Source organism: Anolis carolinensis, chromosome 6 (assembly GCF_035594765.1).
Source record: "Anolis carolinensis isolate JA03-04 chromosome 6, rAnoCar3.1.pri, whole genome shotgun sequence".
In the NCBI taxonomy this organism is placed as follows: Eukaryota; Metazoa; Chordata; class Lepidosauria; order Squamata; family Dactyloidae; genus Anolis; species Anolis carolinensis.
The window spans coordinates 64,741,148-64,762,124 of NC_085846.1; the positions used below are offsets into that span (position 1 = coordinate 64,741,148).

A 20,977-nucleotide genomic window follows, 5' to 3' on the forward strand; every position below is an offset into this window, starting at 1 on the left:
AAAAGAAAGAAAAAAACAAGGGAAATGTTTTAAAAGGGAGAGATGGACAGAAGTGGGCTAATTCAGAACTGTTCTGGACTTTCTGAATCTTTCCTCTGGTAAATTGATACTGAACTAGCAGGCCTGAGCAGGTGGTCATGGAGGAAAGACAGAAAGTGACCGATGAATTTCTGAAAAAGGAAACAGATTTTTTTGGGGGGAGGGAGGGTTGTTCATTTGATAGTCTTGGTGAAAGCTAAAGCCTTACGTGGCTTGAGTCCAGAATATATGATATTTTGGGTCCCATATAGGCCCTTTTCTGTTCCACCATCTTTTGGGCTTGTTTGTTTGGAACAAGGGAAAGGGGCTCCTCAGTGGCTGCTCCTCTTGGAAGGAAGGTCCTCTTGGGCCCATCACTGCTGTCCACTTGTATGCAGGGCAATTTTTTATTATTGAGAAAAAAGTGTATATAAATGAATGAATGAATCAACATTTTGCCACTGCCAAAAATGCAGACAGATCACTTCAAGCCAAGCTCCAGCAGCCTCCCTCCTCAGGACTGAAAATAAATGGCCAGAGGCTATAAGCACACAAATAAACGTTATTATGAGAAGCCCCCTTCAGCATTTAAAAATTCCCGAATATCATTGACTGAAACCAGGAAGTGGGAGGGAAAAGGGGAGGGGAAAATCCCTACACATTCCAATGTTTTTTCAGGAAAAAATCACATTATATAATAACTTCATATGCAAAAAGCACTGGAACTAATTAATCATAATGACTTCACAAACCTCTCACTGCCACAAAACCAACAAGAATCCAGTTGCCTAGCTATAATTTGTTCTTTGGGTGATCAGCTATGAACTCACACATATGGATCATTCTGGGCCTGTGTGAAATCTTCATCCACATGCAAAATAAACCACACATTTCCACTGAAACCCAGTTTGAGTTCGCAGATGATCACTCAAAGAACCAGTTACAGGTAGACAAGCTATTCTTCACACTCCATGTCACACTGTCTTCAGATGGGCAAAGCTGACTGAAATGACTTCTGGGCTGCAGAGACCACAGTCTGGAGCGCCTCTGCCCCATAAACTTCTGTCAATACAAGCACTGAAACAACTGCATGGCCCTCGCACAGGCAGAGAAGACAATATGAATGACTGCCAGAATGTTGTTTTTTAGCCTCACCATCTAGATCAGAGCTTTCGAAAACCAGTCGCAACACATTACTGTGCTGACTGCAGTGTGTAGGTCTGTTGCATGAACATAACAAGATACCTCTAAGTCTTAAAAAAGCAGTAGATCATATATTTTAAAAACATAAATGAAAGGTTTTCATGAGACATGTTGTGTCCCCATAGGTTAGTTATTACAATTAATGTATGTGTCCATATCTCTAATAAGCAGCTTGCTAGTAAAACTGAATTACTGTCTTGCAAAATGATGCATGTCTAAAAAGTGAAACATTTGGAATGCTCTAGTTGTGAAGAAACTCCTTCAGGCCATATATCCACAGAGAGAGAAGACAAACTGACCAAAATGCCAAAATGCTTTGACTTTGTAATGAGTTTCCCATGATGACAGATGAAAAGGAACTAGTTTTCAATAGGACTACATGATCTATAGGTATGCAGGTATGGGAGGCTACCGCCAAAGCAGAACTCTGGAAGTTTCTAAAAATCTTTGCACAGGCACGGAGTGGCGAATAGGTGTGAGTGGGAGAGTATAAAAAGAAAATATATATATTGCCATACCTTGAAACAAATTTAGTTATATGCATCAGAAACATCCATTGAACCATTTTGAGTCCCACCCATAGGAGAAAAGTGGGATAGAAATGAATAAATAATAATAATAATAATAATAATAATAATAATAATAACCACCTGCCTCAATCAAACGATCATATTTTCATTATTTCAAGTTCATTGATTACAAACAGCTCTTGGTGACTTTTAATTGGATTAAGATATGCAGGACATAGCAACTGCCAACATGTTATTACATGACTATAGGAAACAAGTAAAGGTGCTAGCATTTTTCAAAATGGAACAGATGGAAATAGAATTACTCACCTCACTTGGAAGAATGGGAAGACCGCAAGCTGCACATTTTGGAGCTAAAACTCTTTAATTAAAAAAATGTTACAGAGTTAGAAAAATAAAGAAAAAAGTTTAAACTCCTCCTCATTGTAGCCCCCCCCCCCCAAAAAAAAAAAAAAGCATTGAGAATTCTGGTCTAAAAGTGCACAATAATGATAAAGGATTGAGGTGGTATTTGAGATTAGGTGAGGATTTTTTTTACTTCAGGCTAAAAATGCAGGATCACGTATTTTATATTCCTTGTTAAAATAATGGCTATATGTGGATTAGCACAGAAAGCACCAGGCCAGATTATAAATTATCTCCTTGCTTTCCTTGTTTTTCCCTTTACTTAAGAGTGGCAATAGACATAGTAGTACCTAAAGAGAATATTTAGAAGTGGCATCATGCAAACTCTCTAAGATGGTACAGTATCGCTGCAACTACATTCCATCTCTCCACAAAAGTCAACATCGACACTGAAATACAACACCGCTTGAACTCTTCGAGTGCAGCATTTTTCCGAATGAAGCAGAGAGTGTTTGATGATCGGGACATCCATAGAGATACCAAGGTGTTCGTTTATAAAGCCATTGTCCTCCCAACCCTGCCCTACGCCTGCGAAACGTGGACCGTCTACAGATGTCACACTCAACTCCTGGAGCGTTTACATCAGCATTGCCTCAGAAAAATCCTGCAAATCTCTTGGGAAGACAGGCGGACAAATGTCAGCGTGCTGGAAGAAGCAAAGACCACCAGCATTGAAGTGATGCTCCTACGCCATGAACTCCGCTGGACTCGCCACATTGTCTATGCCTGATCACCGTCTCCCAAAGCAGTTACTCTACTCCCAACTCAAGAATGGAAAACGGAATGTTGGTGAGCAGGAAAAAAGATTTAAAGATGGGCTTAAAGCCAACCTTAAAAACTGTGATATAGACACTGAGAACTGGGAAGCCCTGGCCCTTGAGCGCTCTAACTGGAGGTCAGCTGTGAACAGCAGTGCTGCGGAGTTCAAAGAGACACGAATGGAGGGCTTAAGGGAGAAATGTGCCAAGAGGAAGGTGTCATGGGACCGATTCCAAGAGCTGAGTCTGCAAGCTCTTGAATCGGAGCCATAATAATTCGCACTCCTCTATAGCTCCTACGGACACCTGGCAGCAAAGCATGGGAAGTTCTGGAGTGAGAACCAAAACAATTTTAATTAGTAGTTTGTGTTGTAGTGATGATAATGATACATGGGGTGGGGCTTGGGTGATGATATTTACGTGTGGTGTGACGTTGTAGCAAAGGTAATAAAGATGATTGTATGTAAACATTATGTCATTCTCGACTTTTCCAAGTCATGTGTTCTTCAATAAAGATTGGTTTTGATAGCAGCTACCTTTGGTCTGTGTTCATGCTGGTCGTTTGAAGTGAGCGTGACAGGAAGGAGCGTCAAGCTAACCCTGACCGGGACCGCATTCCATCTGGAAACCAATGTCCTCATTGCGGGAGAACATGTGGGTCAAGAATAGGTCTCTTCAGCCACCTACAGACCCACCCCCAAGACCCCACAACTGGAAGACCATCGTCCTCGGCCTACGAGGGATCGCCTAAGTAAGTAAGTAAGGAGAGGTATCTATTGATCTACTCACATTTGCATGTTTTCGAACTGCTAGGTTGGCATAGGGAAGGGTAAACCCCGCTGTGGAGTTTGTTTTGCTATCTGTGCTCCTGATCAGAAGATTTCACCTCACTTTCTGTCCCTGTGATTATTAGATTTTGGAAAATGTAGCTTGTTGTGGAAACAAGGATTGGTGATAAAGCGTCAGTTAAGACACCTTTCCCCATGATAACTCTTTTAGGAGTGCATTTCCCTTTCGAGGGGTAGATTTCTCTCACTTCTTGTTGTCTCGCCCCCATTCTTACTCAGTCATTTGTCAGTCAGAACTGCCTGTATTGTAAAACTGCCTGTGATAAGTTTTCGGTTTTGCCATTCTTTTGGGGGCTTTAAATTACTGTAATGTTGCTGAATACTGGGTTGCTGTGAGTCTTTCAGGCTGTATGGCCATGTTCCAGAAGCTTTCTCTCCTAACGTTTCACCCACATCTGTGGCAAGCATCCTCAGAGGTTGTGAACACATCACAATGTCTGAGGATGCCTGCCACAGATGTGGGCAAAACGTCAGGAGAGAAAGCTTCTGGAACATGGCCATACAGCCCGAAAGACTCACAGCAACCCAGTGATTCCGGCCATGAAAGCCTTCAACAATACATTGCTGAATACTGGTTAGCAGTAATTTACAAATAAAAACATAATACTTTTTTGTGATCAAACCATCGAATGGGCAACTGAAAATAAATGCATATTCTCCTGTTTATATCCCTGCTTCAATTCCCCTCTCTTTTCTCCGTTATCTGCTTTGCAGCACAAGTTATACTGCAAGCAGCTTGTGGCAAGAGCTATGGTCTGATACTCTAAGACAACATGTGCATTGAGGCCTCTATCCAAATCTCAGTAATAATTAATTACTTTATCATGCTATTAGTTATCTTTTGTTATGATTGCTTTACTGTTTTACATTTGGGATTTTGTATATTGTTTCACATATTGTGAGTTTAAATATGTTTTAAAAACACATACACATTTGTAGAGCTGGTGCTTTAAAAAGGCCATATCAAAGGTTGTCTCTTTGCATTTTTCAGTTCTAGTAAAGCTGGGAGTAGTTTAAACTCCTGGTAAAGGCATACTCCCACAAAGAGAGAAAGCAAGTTCTTAATATATTAACAATCCTCCATAAAATCAGCATTAGTCAACTGACTGTATACATATTTTCTTTGCTGTCACTCCCTCTAATTTTAGATTTTACTAACAGTTATATCTCTGGAGGTTGAAACATCAGACTTTTCTCTTTAAATCTATTTTCTTCTTACTTGTGGTAATCTCGGACACAGTAGATTTTGTTGTCGTTGTCTACAGTGAATGGCACTCCGTCAAGGCAGTCATTGCAGATGACGCAACGGAAGCAGCCAGGATGATATGACTTCCCTAGAGCCTGCAAAATCTGTATTAAGAGATAGAAAAGTACTAATGAATAAACATTTCCTTTTTTTAAAAAAATTGCATAAGTAAAATGGACTGGGCTGCACGAAATATATCAGGATTATAATTTAGGAAGTTTGTGACATAGTCTATTAATCGTAGCCTGCTTCAAAGCAAACAAACCCCAAACAAAACAAGCAGTATCACCCAGAGTACTGTAATCAAGCTGATTAATGGTAGGTGAGAAATGGCAAGAAACAAAAACAACTCCTTAAAAACTGTAATTCTGATGGGGTAAGTAATACGGTTATATAATCATAGAATTGGAAGAGACCTTGTGGACCATCCAGTCCAACCCCCTGCCAAGAAACAGGAAAATCACATTCAAAGCTTGGTCACTTTCAAAGTGTACATGAAAATGAGGGGTAGACAGTTTCATACTGCATTATATGGTAGTGTAGATGGGGCCAGTTAAGTTAAATTAAAGGAAACATAAGATGGACATTTTAAGAAACAACAAGTAGACTAAAGCAATTATATTGTATTTTAATAGTTTTTAACTGTTTATGCATTGTTTGATATTGATTTTATATGGGCATCGAATTGCTGCCATTACTGTAAGCCGCCCTGAGTCCCTTCAGGTGAGAAGGGCGGGATATAAATGTGAAAAATTAATTAATTAATTAATTAAAATAACGTATTTTCAAAAAAATCATTCGGAATTCAGAATCCATGAATCATCATCATTGAAGATAGTGGCCTTCATACCACCACCAGGAAGTCTAGACTCTAGTTCAGTGGTTACCAACCTTTGATTCTCCAGGTGTTTTGGATTTTGACTTCCACAATTCCTAACAATTGGTAAACTGGCTGGGATTTCTGGGAGATGAATTCCAAAACAACTGGAGGACCAAAGATTGGGAAATAGCTATTATCTACAGGCATTACTGGAGAGGTATCTCTTACCAAAAATACGAAATACTGACAGTTGTAGAGGTAAATGTGTTGAGGAGACCTGGATTCAAATCCCAGTTTCACAATGTCCAGTATCTTGTTTGACACAATCAGAGACTAAAACTTTTCCAGCACCGTCTGCACTGGAGGCCCAAAAGGTGATGGCTGCTCCTTTCCCCCTTGCTGCACAAGTACAACTGGACAGTGCCATCATCATTATTATTATTATTATTATTATTATTATTATTATTATTATTATTATTATTAATAATTCATTTCTATCAAAGTGGTGTACAAAAGCTTAAAAAACACAAATACATATACATCAATACATAATCAACTAAAACATCATATCACATCATACACTAATTTAAAGAAATAAACCAATTTGAACACCCCATATACAACACTTCATACCTTACAACAAAGGTATTTTAAAAATTCCTATGGAGCAGCCATATTGTATTTTTCACTTTAGATATCATTCCTGATCATTGGCGTTTCTCCCTTTCTCTGTATGTAGTGGCTAAAAGTCACTCACCATGTCCATGATTAAATGTCCACATATGAAACATCTGTCAGCTGACTGCTGGAAACCTGAATACTGTATTGAAAAAAAAGGCAAAGAAAAAACCATTTCAAACTTATACATTGTACTAAATAAAATCCTAAACATTGTTATTTTCTTAAGGTCCACTAAAAAGGAAGCACGCCCATTACAATGCTGGTGAAAAAGTGGTGTTTCTTTTTGGTTTCTTTTCTCCTTCCTTTAAAATGAGGCTTGGAGACCTTGGTTCTAAAGATATTTTTGGGATTCCAATTCCCATAGAATCATAGAGTTGGAAAAGACCTCATGGGCCATCCAGTCCAACCCCCTGCCAAGAAGCAGGAAATCGCATTCAAAGCACCCCCATACTGGTATGAACTCATACCAGTATGGCCTATGGTAAAGGATAATAGGAATAGGAATCTGTAAGTTCCTCACATATTCTTTGTTGTTTTAGAAGTACCAGTACAATTACAATGTAGAGATTAGAAAGGCAGGGGATTTGAAGTTCGCAGTTCTAATCCCATTTTAACACAAAGGCACTAAATGATCCTAAACAAGCCACTGTCTCTCTACCTCACCCCCCCATCTGCAATTATGAGAATAGAAATATATGGCTAGCATGAGGTAAATTACAACATTTTATATGAACACACAGTAAAAAATTGCATTATCCCAATACATATTGATAAAAACACATAAATACCATACATAATAATAATAATAATAATAATAATAATATTTTATCATGTCAGAAGTGAATTGAGAACATACTGCAAGTCACTTCTGGTGTGAGAGAATCGGCCGTCTACAGAGAAGTTGCCCAGGGGACGCCCGGATGTGTTACCATCCTGCTGGGAGGCTTCTCTCATGTCCCTGCATGGGAAGCTAGAGCTGACAGACAGCTCACCCCGTCTCGTGGATTCGAACCGCTAACCTTGAGGTCAGCAGTTCAGTTGGCACAAGAGTTTAATCCACTGCGCCACCGCAGCTCCTTATTATTATATTTATCATCATCATCATCCTTATTTATATCCTGCCCTATCTCCCCAAGGGGACTCAGGGAGGTTTACAACAAATATCAGCAAACATTCAATTCATTTGATTTAATTTTCCTATTAATGTATCTGGATTATATAAGCAAAAAACCCCCAAAAACACCCTAGGATCTACTTCCACAGCTGTACCTGCAAAATAAGCATAGATAAAAACCACAATGCTGCAGTTCTGAAAAATAAGCCCTTAGTAGTGATTGTTTCATTTAGGATTATCACATCTCTTGCAAAAATGCTTAATCAAAGGCATCAAATGAGAAGGACTGCTAATTGCATCTCGCTTGCTTAAAAAAGCGATCCTACATCATGGTGAGAAACACAGTCTGATACTGAGTCAGTGTGTCTGGCATTCTCACCTTTCTCTGAGATACTATCTTGCGCTCAACCTGACTCAAAAATTTAATTTATGAATAACTCACCAGGAAATCTTCTTCACAAAATACTTTTCCATTCACAAAATAAAAAGCCTTTCCTCTTAGCTTTCGACCTAGAAGGGGACACAAGAAGGATAAAAAGGTAATTAATAGTCTGAATGCCATTTATAGACGCCGGATGTACTTCTGATGTGCTTAACTGTTGTAAAGAAACCCATAATATGATTTTTTTGGTTCTGATGAACTATTTGGATAGGCAACTGAAATAGAAACAACACTCTGTTGTTGTTGTTGTTATATTTATACACCACATAACAAAAATATTTTGTCCAAAGGGGGTTTGTTTTGCTTTCCTCTGAGGCTGAGAGAGTACGATTTGCCCAACATTACCTAGTGAGTTTCTATGGCTGAATTCAAACCTGGTCTCCAGAATCATAGTGCAACATTCAAAGAACTACACCATGCTGATTCTTGAAAAAACAATGCAATAAAAAATACCCTTATTTAACATGGTGTCTGCGATAATATAACAACACCAGAGGGCGCTTCCAGACAAGGAAAGAAATGTGTTGTAGCAGTTTCTGGATTTATTTCAGTATTATTTATTTATTTCCAACATAGGCCCACATACAAATATCCTTTCTACGTCATTTATCATAATAAAGAGATGCATCGTATCTACATCATGTATAATTTTAAAAAAAATAATTTTTTTAAAAAAAACAGAAGTATATTTTACAAGTGGTGGGTACAATAAAAATAGCTCGTCTTGAAAATATGTATCTCAGAAATGAAGCAAATGTCAGTTGCATCATTCTTATGTGCCACCAACATTTATTCAAAGCCAAGAGTGAGTTGTTAAAATTCGAGAAACAAACCTCAAGTTTGATTGAAACACTGTTCCCTTTGCATAAACTGTCTTTATGTAGCATTACATTGAGATTAACTGAAGTTTCCAAGGGGAAGATCAGCCCAAGAGCTTAACCCAGTCTGGAATTCACTCTAAGGAATTTAGGACAACATTTTAACCAAGTGTGATTTTCCATTCATATCTCTTTACTTTATGGATGAAAGATTATTTGCTCCTTCTCAGCTAAACTTTACCTAGTTGCAAGCCATTCTTATTTATTGACTAGCTTGGGTACCCGCATTGTTTGAAAGAGTCAAATTTTAATTGTACAAAAAGCATAAGGTTGTAGGTGAACTACAACTTACATGCCAGATTAATCCCAAGAAACTCCATTAGTACTCAAAGTTTGTTACGTTGGGCAAGTTTGCTCTAGATGCATCATCAGTGAGATTCAGTGTGCTCTCTGGCTATAGAGTAAACTACAACTCCCAGTATGGTGAGTCAGTCCCCTCAAACCCCTCCAGTAGGTTGAGTTAGCCATGTGGGTTCTGTGTGCCAAGTTTGGGCCAGGTCCATCATTGGTGGAGGTCACAGTTTCCCTGGTTGTGGGCAAACTACAGCTCCCAGAAAGGAAGGTCAGCCCCCCCCCCCCCCAACCCAAATCCCTCCAGTAATCAAATTTTGGCATATCAGGTATGTGTGTCAAATTTGGTCCAGATCCATCAGTGTTTGGGTTCACAGTGCTCTCTGGATGTAGGTGAACTACAACTTCCCCAAATCAAGATGAATTTCCCTCAAAGACCTCCAGTATTTTTGCTGGTCGTGGGGGCTCTGTGTGTCAAGTTTGGTCCAATTCCTTCTTTGGTGGAGTTCAGAGTGGTCACTGATTACCTGTAATCAATGTAACTATAAATCCCAGTACCTACAACTCCAAAATGTCCAGCCAATTCCCCTCAAAACCCACCAGTATTCAAATTTGGGCATATGGGTATGCATGCCAAGTTTGGTCCAGATCCGTCATTGTTTGGGATCATAGTGCGCTCTGGATATAAGTGAACTCCAACTCCTATAAATTCCTCCAAAGACCTCCAATATTTTTTGTTGGTCATGAGGGTTCTGTATGCCAAGTTAGTTCCAGGTCCATCGTTGGTGGAGTTCAGAGTGCTCTTAGATTGTGGGTAAGCTATACATCCCAGTACCTATAACTCCTATAAATTATGGTGAATTCTCCTCAAACCCCCTCCAGTATGTTCAGTTGCTGATTGATTCCTCTATTTACTGTATACCATAGAAAAGAATAGGAAAGGGTTATGGGAGGGACAGTGGGCAGGGTCATGCAAATTCCACACCAATAGAGAGAGAGAGTAAGAAACTCTGGGATGTCTGTGATGGAGGAAAAACATAAAATCCAGGATGAAGTAGTCCCTATATGAAAGCCAGTCACATGCCATTTATAATCTGAAAATATTTCCAGTAAAGATAATTGCATGAGAAAAAATCTCATCTCAGTTTTCAAATGTCAAATTGTATTTGAATTTCAAGATCAAATAATAGTCCCACCATATTCTATGCTTGTCAGGCCTCACATGGAGTATTGTGTTCAATGTAAAAAGATATAGACAATTTAGAACAGTTCATAGAAGGGTAATAAGTATGATATGGGAATGGAGAACAAAACATATGAGGAAAAGTTGAAGGATCTGGGCACATTCATCTCGATGATGATGAAGAAGATTGTGGGGTGTTTGTGGAGGATATTGACAGGGCTCTTGGATATGTTTATGACGCTCACTATAACCTGCAATGGCATTGGAGGGAGGGCCATTTGTGTCTCCTGAGTAGTGAGAGCTATAGCTATTTGTGGAAGTGGGAGCTTGTCTGTGTAAATGGACACCCCAGCCACACACATGCATACATATTTTCATTTTTATTATGTGTACAGATTTGGCACCGTGCCTTTCAAAATGGTAAACCAGTTATGTTCACATCAACACTCCCTTATCAGACTCTTGTTGTTTTGAATGCTTGGCATACTGAGGATATAAACTGGCGATTCAATCATATTTCTATTTATTAAAGTAAACAAGTTAGATATTTATACACTCTCCTTGGAAAGGAGTTGTCTAAATGCATTCTTATCATAAAAACATTATTCTTACCCTTGTTTCTATAACCAGCCATGTTATTTGTATTGTGTCTACAGAAACAACATGCAGATATTTCAATACACTGTAGCATGAGAATACATCATGAGGTATATCTCTCCTATCAGATTTAAAAAGAACATCTTATATAGCTCAATCATTTATCCAGAGAGAAGAAGCTTCCTCTATGTGACATTATAAAGTACGGCCTACTTGTTTTCTATCAGGCTTGATAGAAATCATGTTGTTGCTGATGTTTTCTACTTCATCATCAACCAATAAACTGAATGGAATTTTATTATTTATCTTAGGCAACTGAATTATTTCACTTGAAGAAAACTCAGAATGAAAGGCTACTGTTCTCCAGGGGCTTTAATATGCCCCAGTTCTGCTGAATTCAGTAGGACAGGAATTCGTGGTAGCAAATGGCCGCAAAGTATGCCTATGAGGGATTATATTTGATAAGATTATCACTTTTTTCCAATAAATACTTATTTCTGTTGATAGTTATGGAAGTAGATTTTTTTCCCCCAAAACAGAACTTGGCTTTTCACTTCTATAAAGTCACTATCCAAAAGAATCCTATTAATATTAGACACACATTTCTAGAACCAGCACATAATTACTTTCAAGTTTAGCACTTTAACATTACTAACCAAGCTTCAGGGCACAAAATGAGCAAAATATATCCCGCTAAGCTATAACACGTTATAATATGGTTGTAATTTAAGGTAGGCAGAAAAGTGGAGAAAAGCGTACTTGATAGTAGCATGCTTCTTAAAGAAATATTTACCCAAGGCGATTTATTTACTACCTGTTTGGATATAATTTAAGTCTTCAAAACACTAGGTGAACCAGGGAAAATGTTGTTTTCTCAGGATTATATGCTTCCTAGTTTTTAATACATCAAACCATAAAGAAGTGCTTGATAGTTTAAATATTGCAAATTGTTGTGATTTTATTTCATGGAATGGAACTTTAAATAAGAGTCATGATTTTTGTTTGTTTGTTTATGGAATTGTTTATATTTCTTGGTAATACTGGGAATTCTGGTTTATCACTGAAATATGGGGTATAATTTTTTGAAATAAATAAATTACTCAGAGATCAACAAATATACACAAGATATGACCATATGAGTCCGATTATTTCTAAAATGCGCAATAAATTCAATGTATGAGAGAGAAAACTGTCATAAAACTCTAATTTAAAATCCTTGAAAATACATATATATTGTACTATATAAAGACTTTCTGTATATATTTCAGATTTCAATATTAATGTCAAAAATAAGTAGTACGATTTTACATAGGATTTGTGCTACATTAGAACAGTAAAGACAAATATCACTTAAGTAAAATAAACATTAAATATTAAATTACCAAAAAAAATAAAATAAGGTGTAAACACTAAGCTAATCTGGGAATCTGCTATTGCAACACACCAAATGAAGTGGTTTAAAACCAGTATAAAAAAAGATTAGGACTAAGTACGTTCCAGTCTACTTGGAATACATGAAGCTCATTCCAGAAGCATGTTTAAGAACTGGTCCAAGAGTCCAGAAGAGCCTTGACTCCCAGTGTGACCATCATCCCACTTTCTTTGCTAGTTAACTTGCACCCAGTATGCTTTATTATGCTAATTGTTTGTCTTGTTCCAGAAGCATTATCTCCTGGCGTTTCACCCACATCTATGACAGGTATCCTCAGAGGTTGTGAGGTCTGTTGGAAACTAGGCAAGTGGGGTTTATATATCTGTGGAATATCCAGGGTGGGAGAAAGAACTAATATCTGTGTGAATGTTGCAACTGACCACTTTGATTAGCACTGAATTGTCTTTCAGCTTCAAAGCCTGGCTGCTTCCTGCCTGGAGGAATCCTTTGTTGGGAGCTGATTAGCTGGCCCTGATTATTTCTTGTCTGAAATTCCCATTTTTGACTTGTTCTTTATTTACTATCCTGATTTTAGAGTTTTTAAATACCTTCCTATGATTCTTCTAGGCAGTTGAACTATCATATGCTTCTGCTGGAAGTTACCATACAGTTTCCTTGGAGGACTTAGCAAATTACTAGAGAGAATATTTCTCTAAGAATTATCTCAATCCACCAGTGAGAGTGACTCTGTCGTAACTTCTGTGGTGAAAGTCATTCATTTCAAGAGGGTTCACTATTATTCAAGGTTTTGTTTCCATATGTTCAGAAACTAATCTCATGCAGAAACAGGGGGAATACTTTTAAAATAAATGAATAACATATTAACCCTCCAAGTACAAAGAGTAAGAAAATATCCACTGATAGCTTGGAAAAGACATGCTTTTTATGGAGAATTTATTGAAAAAGAGAAGCTATACAATTAATATAAGTCCCCAAAGAGACTGACCCAAAATACAAGTTGATTATTCTCCATTTAACATTTAAGAAGTCCAAGTGGTTACTCAAAACAGGCAGATGTCAATAGGGTTTTCCTTTCACAATAATTTTGACAAGGCATGCAAAAAAGGGAGATTACAAAAATAAAGTCACCTGAAATATCTCCTAGTAATTGATATACTTCAGATAGTTATTGTTGGATGAAAGCTCCAGCTAGTATAAAGGATGCATCTTGGACTGCTGCCAATATCATTATGTGACAGACAGAAGTCATTTAACAGGAATTCTGCATTGTGTCTATTTTCAAAACTTGGTCGCACTGCTGTGTTATGTTAGGATGATAAAACTTATGCTGTTATGTTTACTATAAAAATGTGTTCCATGGAAGAGGATATATTTAAGGGAAAGGATCTACAGTGTTATTGGGATTATAAACCCGAGACACTTTTGCAAATACATCTGAATGCAAAATATAAATGGAGACTGGAGTTAACACAATTTTAAAAAATTGAGTATGGAAATCTATACATGCCTAAGACATCCCACTGAGTTAAATGGTTCTTACTTTCAGCTAACTAGATATAGGATTTCAGTCCAGCTGTTATGGGTTGTGAAATATAGTACGGACTAATTTATACCAATGGTCGAAATAATGATTTAAATCAGTAAGAAAAAGAGGCCAAGTTAAGCAACTAATTACATTTTTCTTATTAATATCTCTTGATAATTTCCCTGAATAATAAAGCAAATCTGATCATGAAATCATTTCAGTTTGCACAACAATGTATTTTTACACTGATTCAGTCTTGCACACATGCTTTGTATATCTTTGCAGTGTATATCTTGTCATGTATAGCTTGCGTAAACAAGGAATATCAACACAATATGTCCATATTAAGTCTTTACTGTAGCAAACACATATGACAGTTTATAAGATTTAGTAATTAGAAACCTGAGCTCTTGACAATTTTATAATGTATTCTTTCTTCCAATGTTGCTCCTTTCTGCTTCATTTCTTTGACCTTGCCCTCATCTACACACAAAGTTCAAAACAAAAGCAAAATACCACAGATGCCAGGTTAAGGTCTGTGCTGACATTGTTACTGGGAAAACTAGAGCATAAATGGAATATAGGGTGGATGAAAGCATACCCATACTTAGAAAATTGCTTAAGCCCCACTGCTTTCAGTGCAATTATTCTAAGTATGACAAAGACAGCAAGTCTAAGTCCTTTGGACAGACATCCAACAAAAATCAGGATGAAGACAGACCTGACCTCTCTGCTGGCATCGCAGGCAAATCCACCAAAGGCCTCCACAAAACATAATATGCCCAAAGCAGTGCATTGTGGCCTGGGAAGTGTATTACTCTCTTAAAATAAGGACATAAGGAAATGTTAAGAAGCAGAGACTATATTTTATTCATACTACATCTAGCCATACAGTGCTTTTTTATAAACAAACACTGCCTTAGAATAAGTCTACTGTGGTATCCCTTAATATATGTGTCAGACAGCAAGATTTATGGACCACCCTCAAAAGAGAGCTAATTATTACTACAGTTCAACTGATGCTGACCTTTGGGCTCTAAAAATACTTGACACTCAGCTATTTCATCACTAGACAAACTTCATGAAATTAAAGTAATGTTGGTATTTTGCTGTCCGTCTTACTGGCCATAATTACAGGACATGTTTTCTTTTGCAGCTAGTTATTAAATCTTTGATGCTTGTCCTTTATGTACTACCATTTCATTTAAACAACAAGAAGCTTTTCGAATGCTGCTGCCTCTACTTGGTACTTAAAAGACTTGCAGTAACATATTTTCATGTCCCAGAAGCCTCCCTTTACCCAGCGGATGGCAGAACCCATATAATCAAAATGAACTTAAACTTTTGACCTCTGTAATATCAAACAAAGAGTCTCTCATCTTGAAGCTAACTAGAAAGAAGCAAAGTACACCAAATATTTCTTTACATGAACTTGGAATTGTATATAATTTGGTCTCAACATGGTCTTCTGCATATATCAGCCAAATGGCAAATGGGATGGAAGTTTCCATGTCTAGTCTGCTTCAATCCCTTGCACTATTGAATGGTTCCTATTTATGTATTGCTTTTCCAAAAATCTATTTTGTTATTTTAAAAAACAAACCACAGTATGCAAAGCAGATGACAAAATACTGCTTCTCAGCATTTGAATTGTCTCTGAAGACATTCGCATAATAAGGCAGGTGCCAAATGCATATTAATGCATTTGGGAAGACCTTTAAGCTCTTGAAGCTGAGGAGGTACTAGTTTGAATATGAATTCTGCTAGCAATGTGCCATATGTGTTCCAAATACTCATGTAGTGAATAATAAATATTGGAATGGAACTGGAATCTTCCAGATGTATCACATTGGACTTCACAGAATCATTGATTTGGAAGGAAGCCTATAGGCCACCAAGTCTGACCCGTTTTCTCAACGTAAGAGCTCTAGCTAGATCATCCCCAGTATATTTTCGAAGACATCCAGATAAGTAGATTCCAGTGCTGGAGGATAGCCAGAGTGCCTGAGATTGAAGGATGATGGTAGTGGTAGTTAAAAAATGGGGAAAACATTCTAACCATCTTGACAGACATTACAATAACAAGAAACTACACCCAGTTAATATATACAGTAACTGTAAGTAAGTACAACTCTATTTATATACCGCCCTCTCTCCCCGAAGGGACTCAGGGCGGTTTACAAGCATAAAAACAGCAACATACATTACAAGCAACACAATACACACATTATTAAACAAAATTAAATACCTATACAACTCATAAAACAGTGAAGACCATAAGAAATAATCACAACAACCAGAAGGAACAAGAATACATAATCAGATGGGTTGACATGGACCATTATATTAGGGATAGATGATCCTTGTACAGCATGTTTACAGGCCAGGGGTTGGCAGTACACCAGAGAAAATTATTCAAAGACCCGCCGAAACCACCAGGTTTTCAACTCCTTGCGAAAGGAGGATAGAGTAGGGGCTTGCCTAATCTCCTTTGGCAAGGGATTCCAGAGCCGGAGGGCCACTACCGAGAAAGCCCACTCCCTCGTCCCCACCAGTTGCGCTTGGGACGAAGGTGGGAGCGAGAGGAGAGCCTCTCCAGACGATCTCAGGGTATTTACGTTCTACATACAGTGGTTGTTTCATCTTTGCTTTTGACATTGCACCATTAAAATAAAATGAAATATATTAAAGCAATAGGTTCACCATATCATCATGAGCAATATGAACTAAAGAAACTGGCATTAGGGAGGGAATATGGTCACCCAAGTACCTTTAAAGCTGACACTTTTTTGCTTAATTGTTGAATATTTATTTTTATGATTGAATACAAATTGCATTGGCTGATGTTTGAAGCAAATAAATTTCTATCTTTGAAAGTGGAGGCTTAGAGGAAAGTTTGGGGGCAGTGATCAAGATGTTTATTTCAAAACATTACATCTCCAATTCAGCATTCCAGAACACATACAGCAGAAGCATTTATCATTTTAACCTAGCAAAGGTACTCCCCACATTTAGCAACACATCTTTTCCTCAAGCATCATTTTTACCTCGATTATTAAGAAATGAGTGCCAAATAAAATATATTATTTCCTAACATAACTCATTTTTTCTCTAAGACAACCATTTTTGGCTCAGATAATGGGTTTTATGATTTATCTAACATCTGGAACATCCTTTGCCACAGCATCTCAAAACCTTTTTAAAAAAAGGTTTAAATCCTTTTTAACGTCTTAACATCTTTCAGTCATTTCAAATACTTCCTCTGCACTTTTTGCTTTTGGCTCCTCTCATTCCACTTATGATCTCATGATTCACATAGCTCAAAATATGAGAAACATATGATACAAAAATGCCACGTCTAAGCAGCTTTATGGGTGGGAAGGAACACCACTGAAAACGTATTCTAAGTTCAAAACGAATGTGTGAAACTAGACCGAAAGTATCAGAAGGTTACAGGCTTTCTGGCAACTGAATTTCAATCATGTAAGATGTAAAATATCCCTGCAAAATGCTTGTCATGATGATATAGACTGGATCTTTAATGATTTATGAATTAAGGCCAGTATTGAGAAGACTATGTGTAAAAGAAGAGGTTCACGTATAGGAAAAGTCAATTCTTCAAAAAGCAGCATGCCCAGTTCACTGAATTAGATACACTGGTTGCACAGCAACACTGACACTGAAATACAACACTGCCTGAGCTCTGCAAGTGCAGCATTCTTCCGAATGAAGCAGAGAGTGTTTGTGGATCAGGAGATTCATAGGGATACCAAGGTGCTTGTTTATAAAGCTGTTGTCCTCCCAACCCTGTTATATGCCTGCGAAACGTGGTCTACAGACGTCATACTCAACTCCTGGAATGATTCCATCAATGTTGCCTCCGAAAAATCTTGCAAATCTCTTGGGAAGACAGGTGGACAAATGTCAGCGTGCTGGAGGAACCAAAGACCACCAGCACTGAAGCAATGCTCCTATGCCATGAACTCCGCTGGACTGGCCACGTTGTCCGAATACCTGATCACCGTCTCCCAAACCAATTACTATACTCCCAACTCAAGAATGGAGAACAGAATGTTGGTGGACAGGAAAAGAGATTTAAAGATGGACTTAAAACTAATCTTAAAAACTATGGCATAGACACCGAGAACTGGGAAACCCTGGCCCTTGAGCACTCTAGCTGGAGGTCAGCTGTGACCAGTAGTGCTGTGGAATTTGAAGAGGCACAAATGATCCTGTTTTTACTGTTGGTTATTACTCCTTTCTTCTATACAACTACAATATATTTGCAGATACCAATAGGCACATCTACAGACACATCTGCATGGATTGTCATTAATAAAGTGCCAAGAGGAAGGTGCGTCAAGCCAACCCTGACCGGGACTGCCTTCCACCTGGTAACCAATGTTCTCACTGTGGAAGAACATGTGGGTGAAGGACTCCATAGTCACCTACGTACCCACTGCCAGGACACTACACTTGGAAGGCCATTATACTCAGACAATGAGGGATCACCTAATTAAGTATGCAAAAACAGCATAACTTATTTTTTTCTTATGAAAAAGGTTTCTGCCACAAAAATGGTGATAAAGATAAATGGGGCACAGCTACTCCCAGAAACAATATTCCAAATTAACTTGAGCTGGAATCCTTAAAAATGTTAAACAATCTATAGAGACAAAACCAATCTTTATGTTGAAAATGGAACGCAAAAAAAAAAAATCATTTGCACGATGGCACCATAGAATAACTGGAAAAAGAAGTGCTTGTTACACGTTATGTTCTGCAGTGCATGTGCATTTTTAAAAGGGTGTGCACCTGGCACCAGCAATTTATATGGAAAGCCAAGGCTAGAATGAAACTATGCTTGAACAACTGCTGGTTGTGTGAATATAGGTTTTTCCAAGCTTCTGTAAGAAGGTATCTAATATCTTAGAGTTGGAAGATACCACATGGGCCATCTATTCTAACCCCCTGCCATATAGAAAAAGCACAATCAAAGCACCCCCGACAAATGACCATCCAGCCTCGGTTTAAAAGTCTCCAAGGAAGGAGCATCCACCACACTCTGAGGCAGAGAGTTCCACTGTTGAACAGCTCTTATGGTCAGGAGGTTCTTCCTAATGTGGAATCTCTTTTACTGTAATTTGAAACCATTGTTCCGAGTCCCTGTCTCCAGGGCAGAAAAATATAAGCCTGCTCCCTCCTCTTTATGACATCCTTTCACATATTTATACATGGCTATCATGTCTCTTCTCACCCTTCCCTTCTTGATATGCTGGTGAGACAACACTTGCCAGCCTTCCAGTCTGGCGCTTGGGCAGAGCTCCACCACTGTCACAACCAAGACTGCCCCCTTTCTCTCAAAACTCCCAAATACCATATGTCGGCAGAGATTTTGGCTTTACAAGCACTTACAACAATAGACTTCATAGTATTTTTTTTCAGCCCAGAGCCTTTTTCATATGGAGGCTTAACCTTGTTGTGTGCTGTGAAATAATAGTGTATAGGTATGCAAAGCATTTATGCTTGAATCCAAAGACAAATCCTCAAATAAATATGAAACCGGAGCATTCTTCCTTGTAAGCAGGTTATTCATTCCAAAATTCACACTTGCCTCCAACAGACAAGTTATTTCTCCCACCCTGGACCTGCCACAGATATATCAACCCCACTTGCCTAGTTTCCAACAGACTTCACAACCTCTGAGGATGCCTGCCATAGATGTGGGTGAAACATCAGGAGAGAATACTTTTGTAACACAGCCATACAGCCCAGAAAACTCGCAGCAACCCAGTGATTCCAGCCATGAAAGCCTTCAACAACACAACTTGCAAACTGTTTCAAGAAAATAGTTGTCATAATTCAACAAGGGATCCAGTGTTTTGATAATCTCCTTGATGAGACTACAAGTCCCTAAACACTCCAGCCCCAGACATTCTGGTAAATGTTATCCAAAAATGCCTTTTTTCTGGGAGGATCGTAGCTCGGTTGTCATGCTTTGCAGACAAAAAGTTCAAGGTTCATCCCAGCCATCCTCTGTTAAGAGAAAACAGACAGTTGTACTAGGAAAGGCTTCTCTCTGCCTGAGACTTTGGAAGCAATGTGACTAGATGGACAAGATAACTGACATGGTTTAAATCAGCTTCCTAATTAACTGATTAGCAGTGGCAGTCAAGGCAGGCAGTATTTTCAGACAATAGAGTACTGATGTTCCTCTCCAAATGTCAGAAACAGGGATTGTGTTGCATGACCCCAAACCCATGAAATTAGGTTGGTGGATACACACAACGGGGCTTTCTTTGCAGCAGTAACTCAACTGTGGAAGACCCTACCCAAGGAAGTTTGGATTGTCCCATCCATTTAAAGTTTCCAGCTGGCGGTAGAAAGAGTGCTGTCCTGCATGGCATTCAATGTCTGAAACTGGTGTTAAGGAGCTGCTATGTGTACCCACCAAACTAATTCTAAGATTGTTTTCAGGCTGCATTTAGGAGTTTTTAATGAGCATTTTAACGTGTTTTTAAAAATGTTTTTATCCTTCTATTTTTTAAATACTGGCAGTTTACTTTGTCATCACCTTGGGAGTCTATCCGGGCTGGGAAGCAATAAAGGAATACAACAAACATAAATTTAAAAAATCAGTGCTGTCCTTAAAAACATATTTACTTTCTATTAAGTGCTGGGTTCAGTGACCACACCAGAATCCCTTCCCATTTGCAGAGATTCTTCACCATAAAAACACTATGAAAAGTTTCTGATTGAGTCTGATGAACAATGTACAGTAGACTCTCAATTAACTGGAACTCTCAAGCAACTGGCAAAAAAATAAAAAATAATACTGCATTCAAAAATCTGTTTTTATAATACAGTAAAACAGTGTTACAAAAAGTTACCGTTGTCTTTATTTGCTTTTAATTACTGTCTCTATTAATATTAAGTCAGTTTATGATATGGTATGGTACAGCACGGTATGGTACAGTATAGCGTATTGAATTAGTTAGGTCTATTTTTAACAGTAATCCTCAAGCAACCAGAAACTACATTATTG

General features: G+C 38.2%; 1 protein-coding gene across 2 annotated transcripts in view; it reads right to left on the bottom strand.

Moving 5' to 3' along the window:
* limd1 (LIM domain containing 1) overlaps positions 1 to 20,977 on the bottom strand; it is a 48,540-nt gene that overhangs the window by 4,619 nt on the left and 22,944 nt on the right. For both annotated transcript variants that reach the window (XM_003225766.4, XM_008118286.3), the window contains exons 4-7: positions 8,066 to 8,133; positions 6,586 to 6,648; positions 4,982 to 5,112; positions 2,061 to 2,112 (exon numbers count right to left, since the gene is read on the bottom strand). In XM_003225766.4, the coding sequence (XP_003225814.1) occupies positions 2,061 to 2,112; positions 4,982 to 5,112; positions 6,586 to 6,648; positions 8,066 to 8,133 (314 nt within the window). The remainder of the gene's footprint in view (positions 1 to 2,060; positions 2,113 to 4,981; positions 5,113 to 6,585; positions 6,649 to 8,065; positions 8,134 to 20,977) is intronic.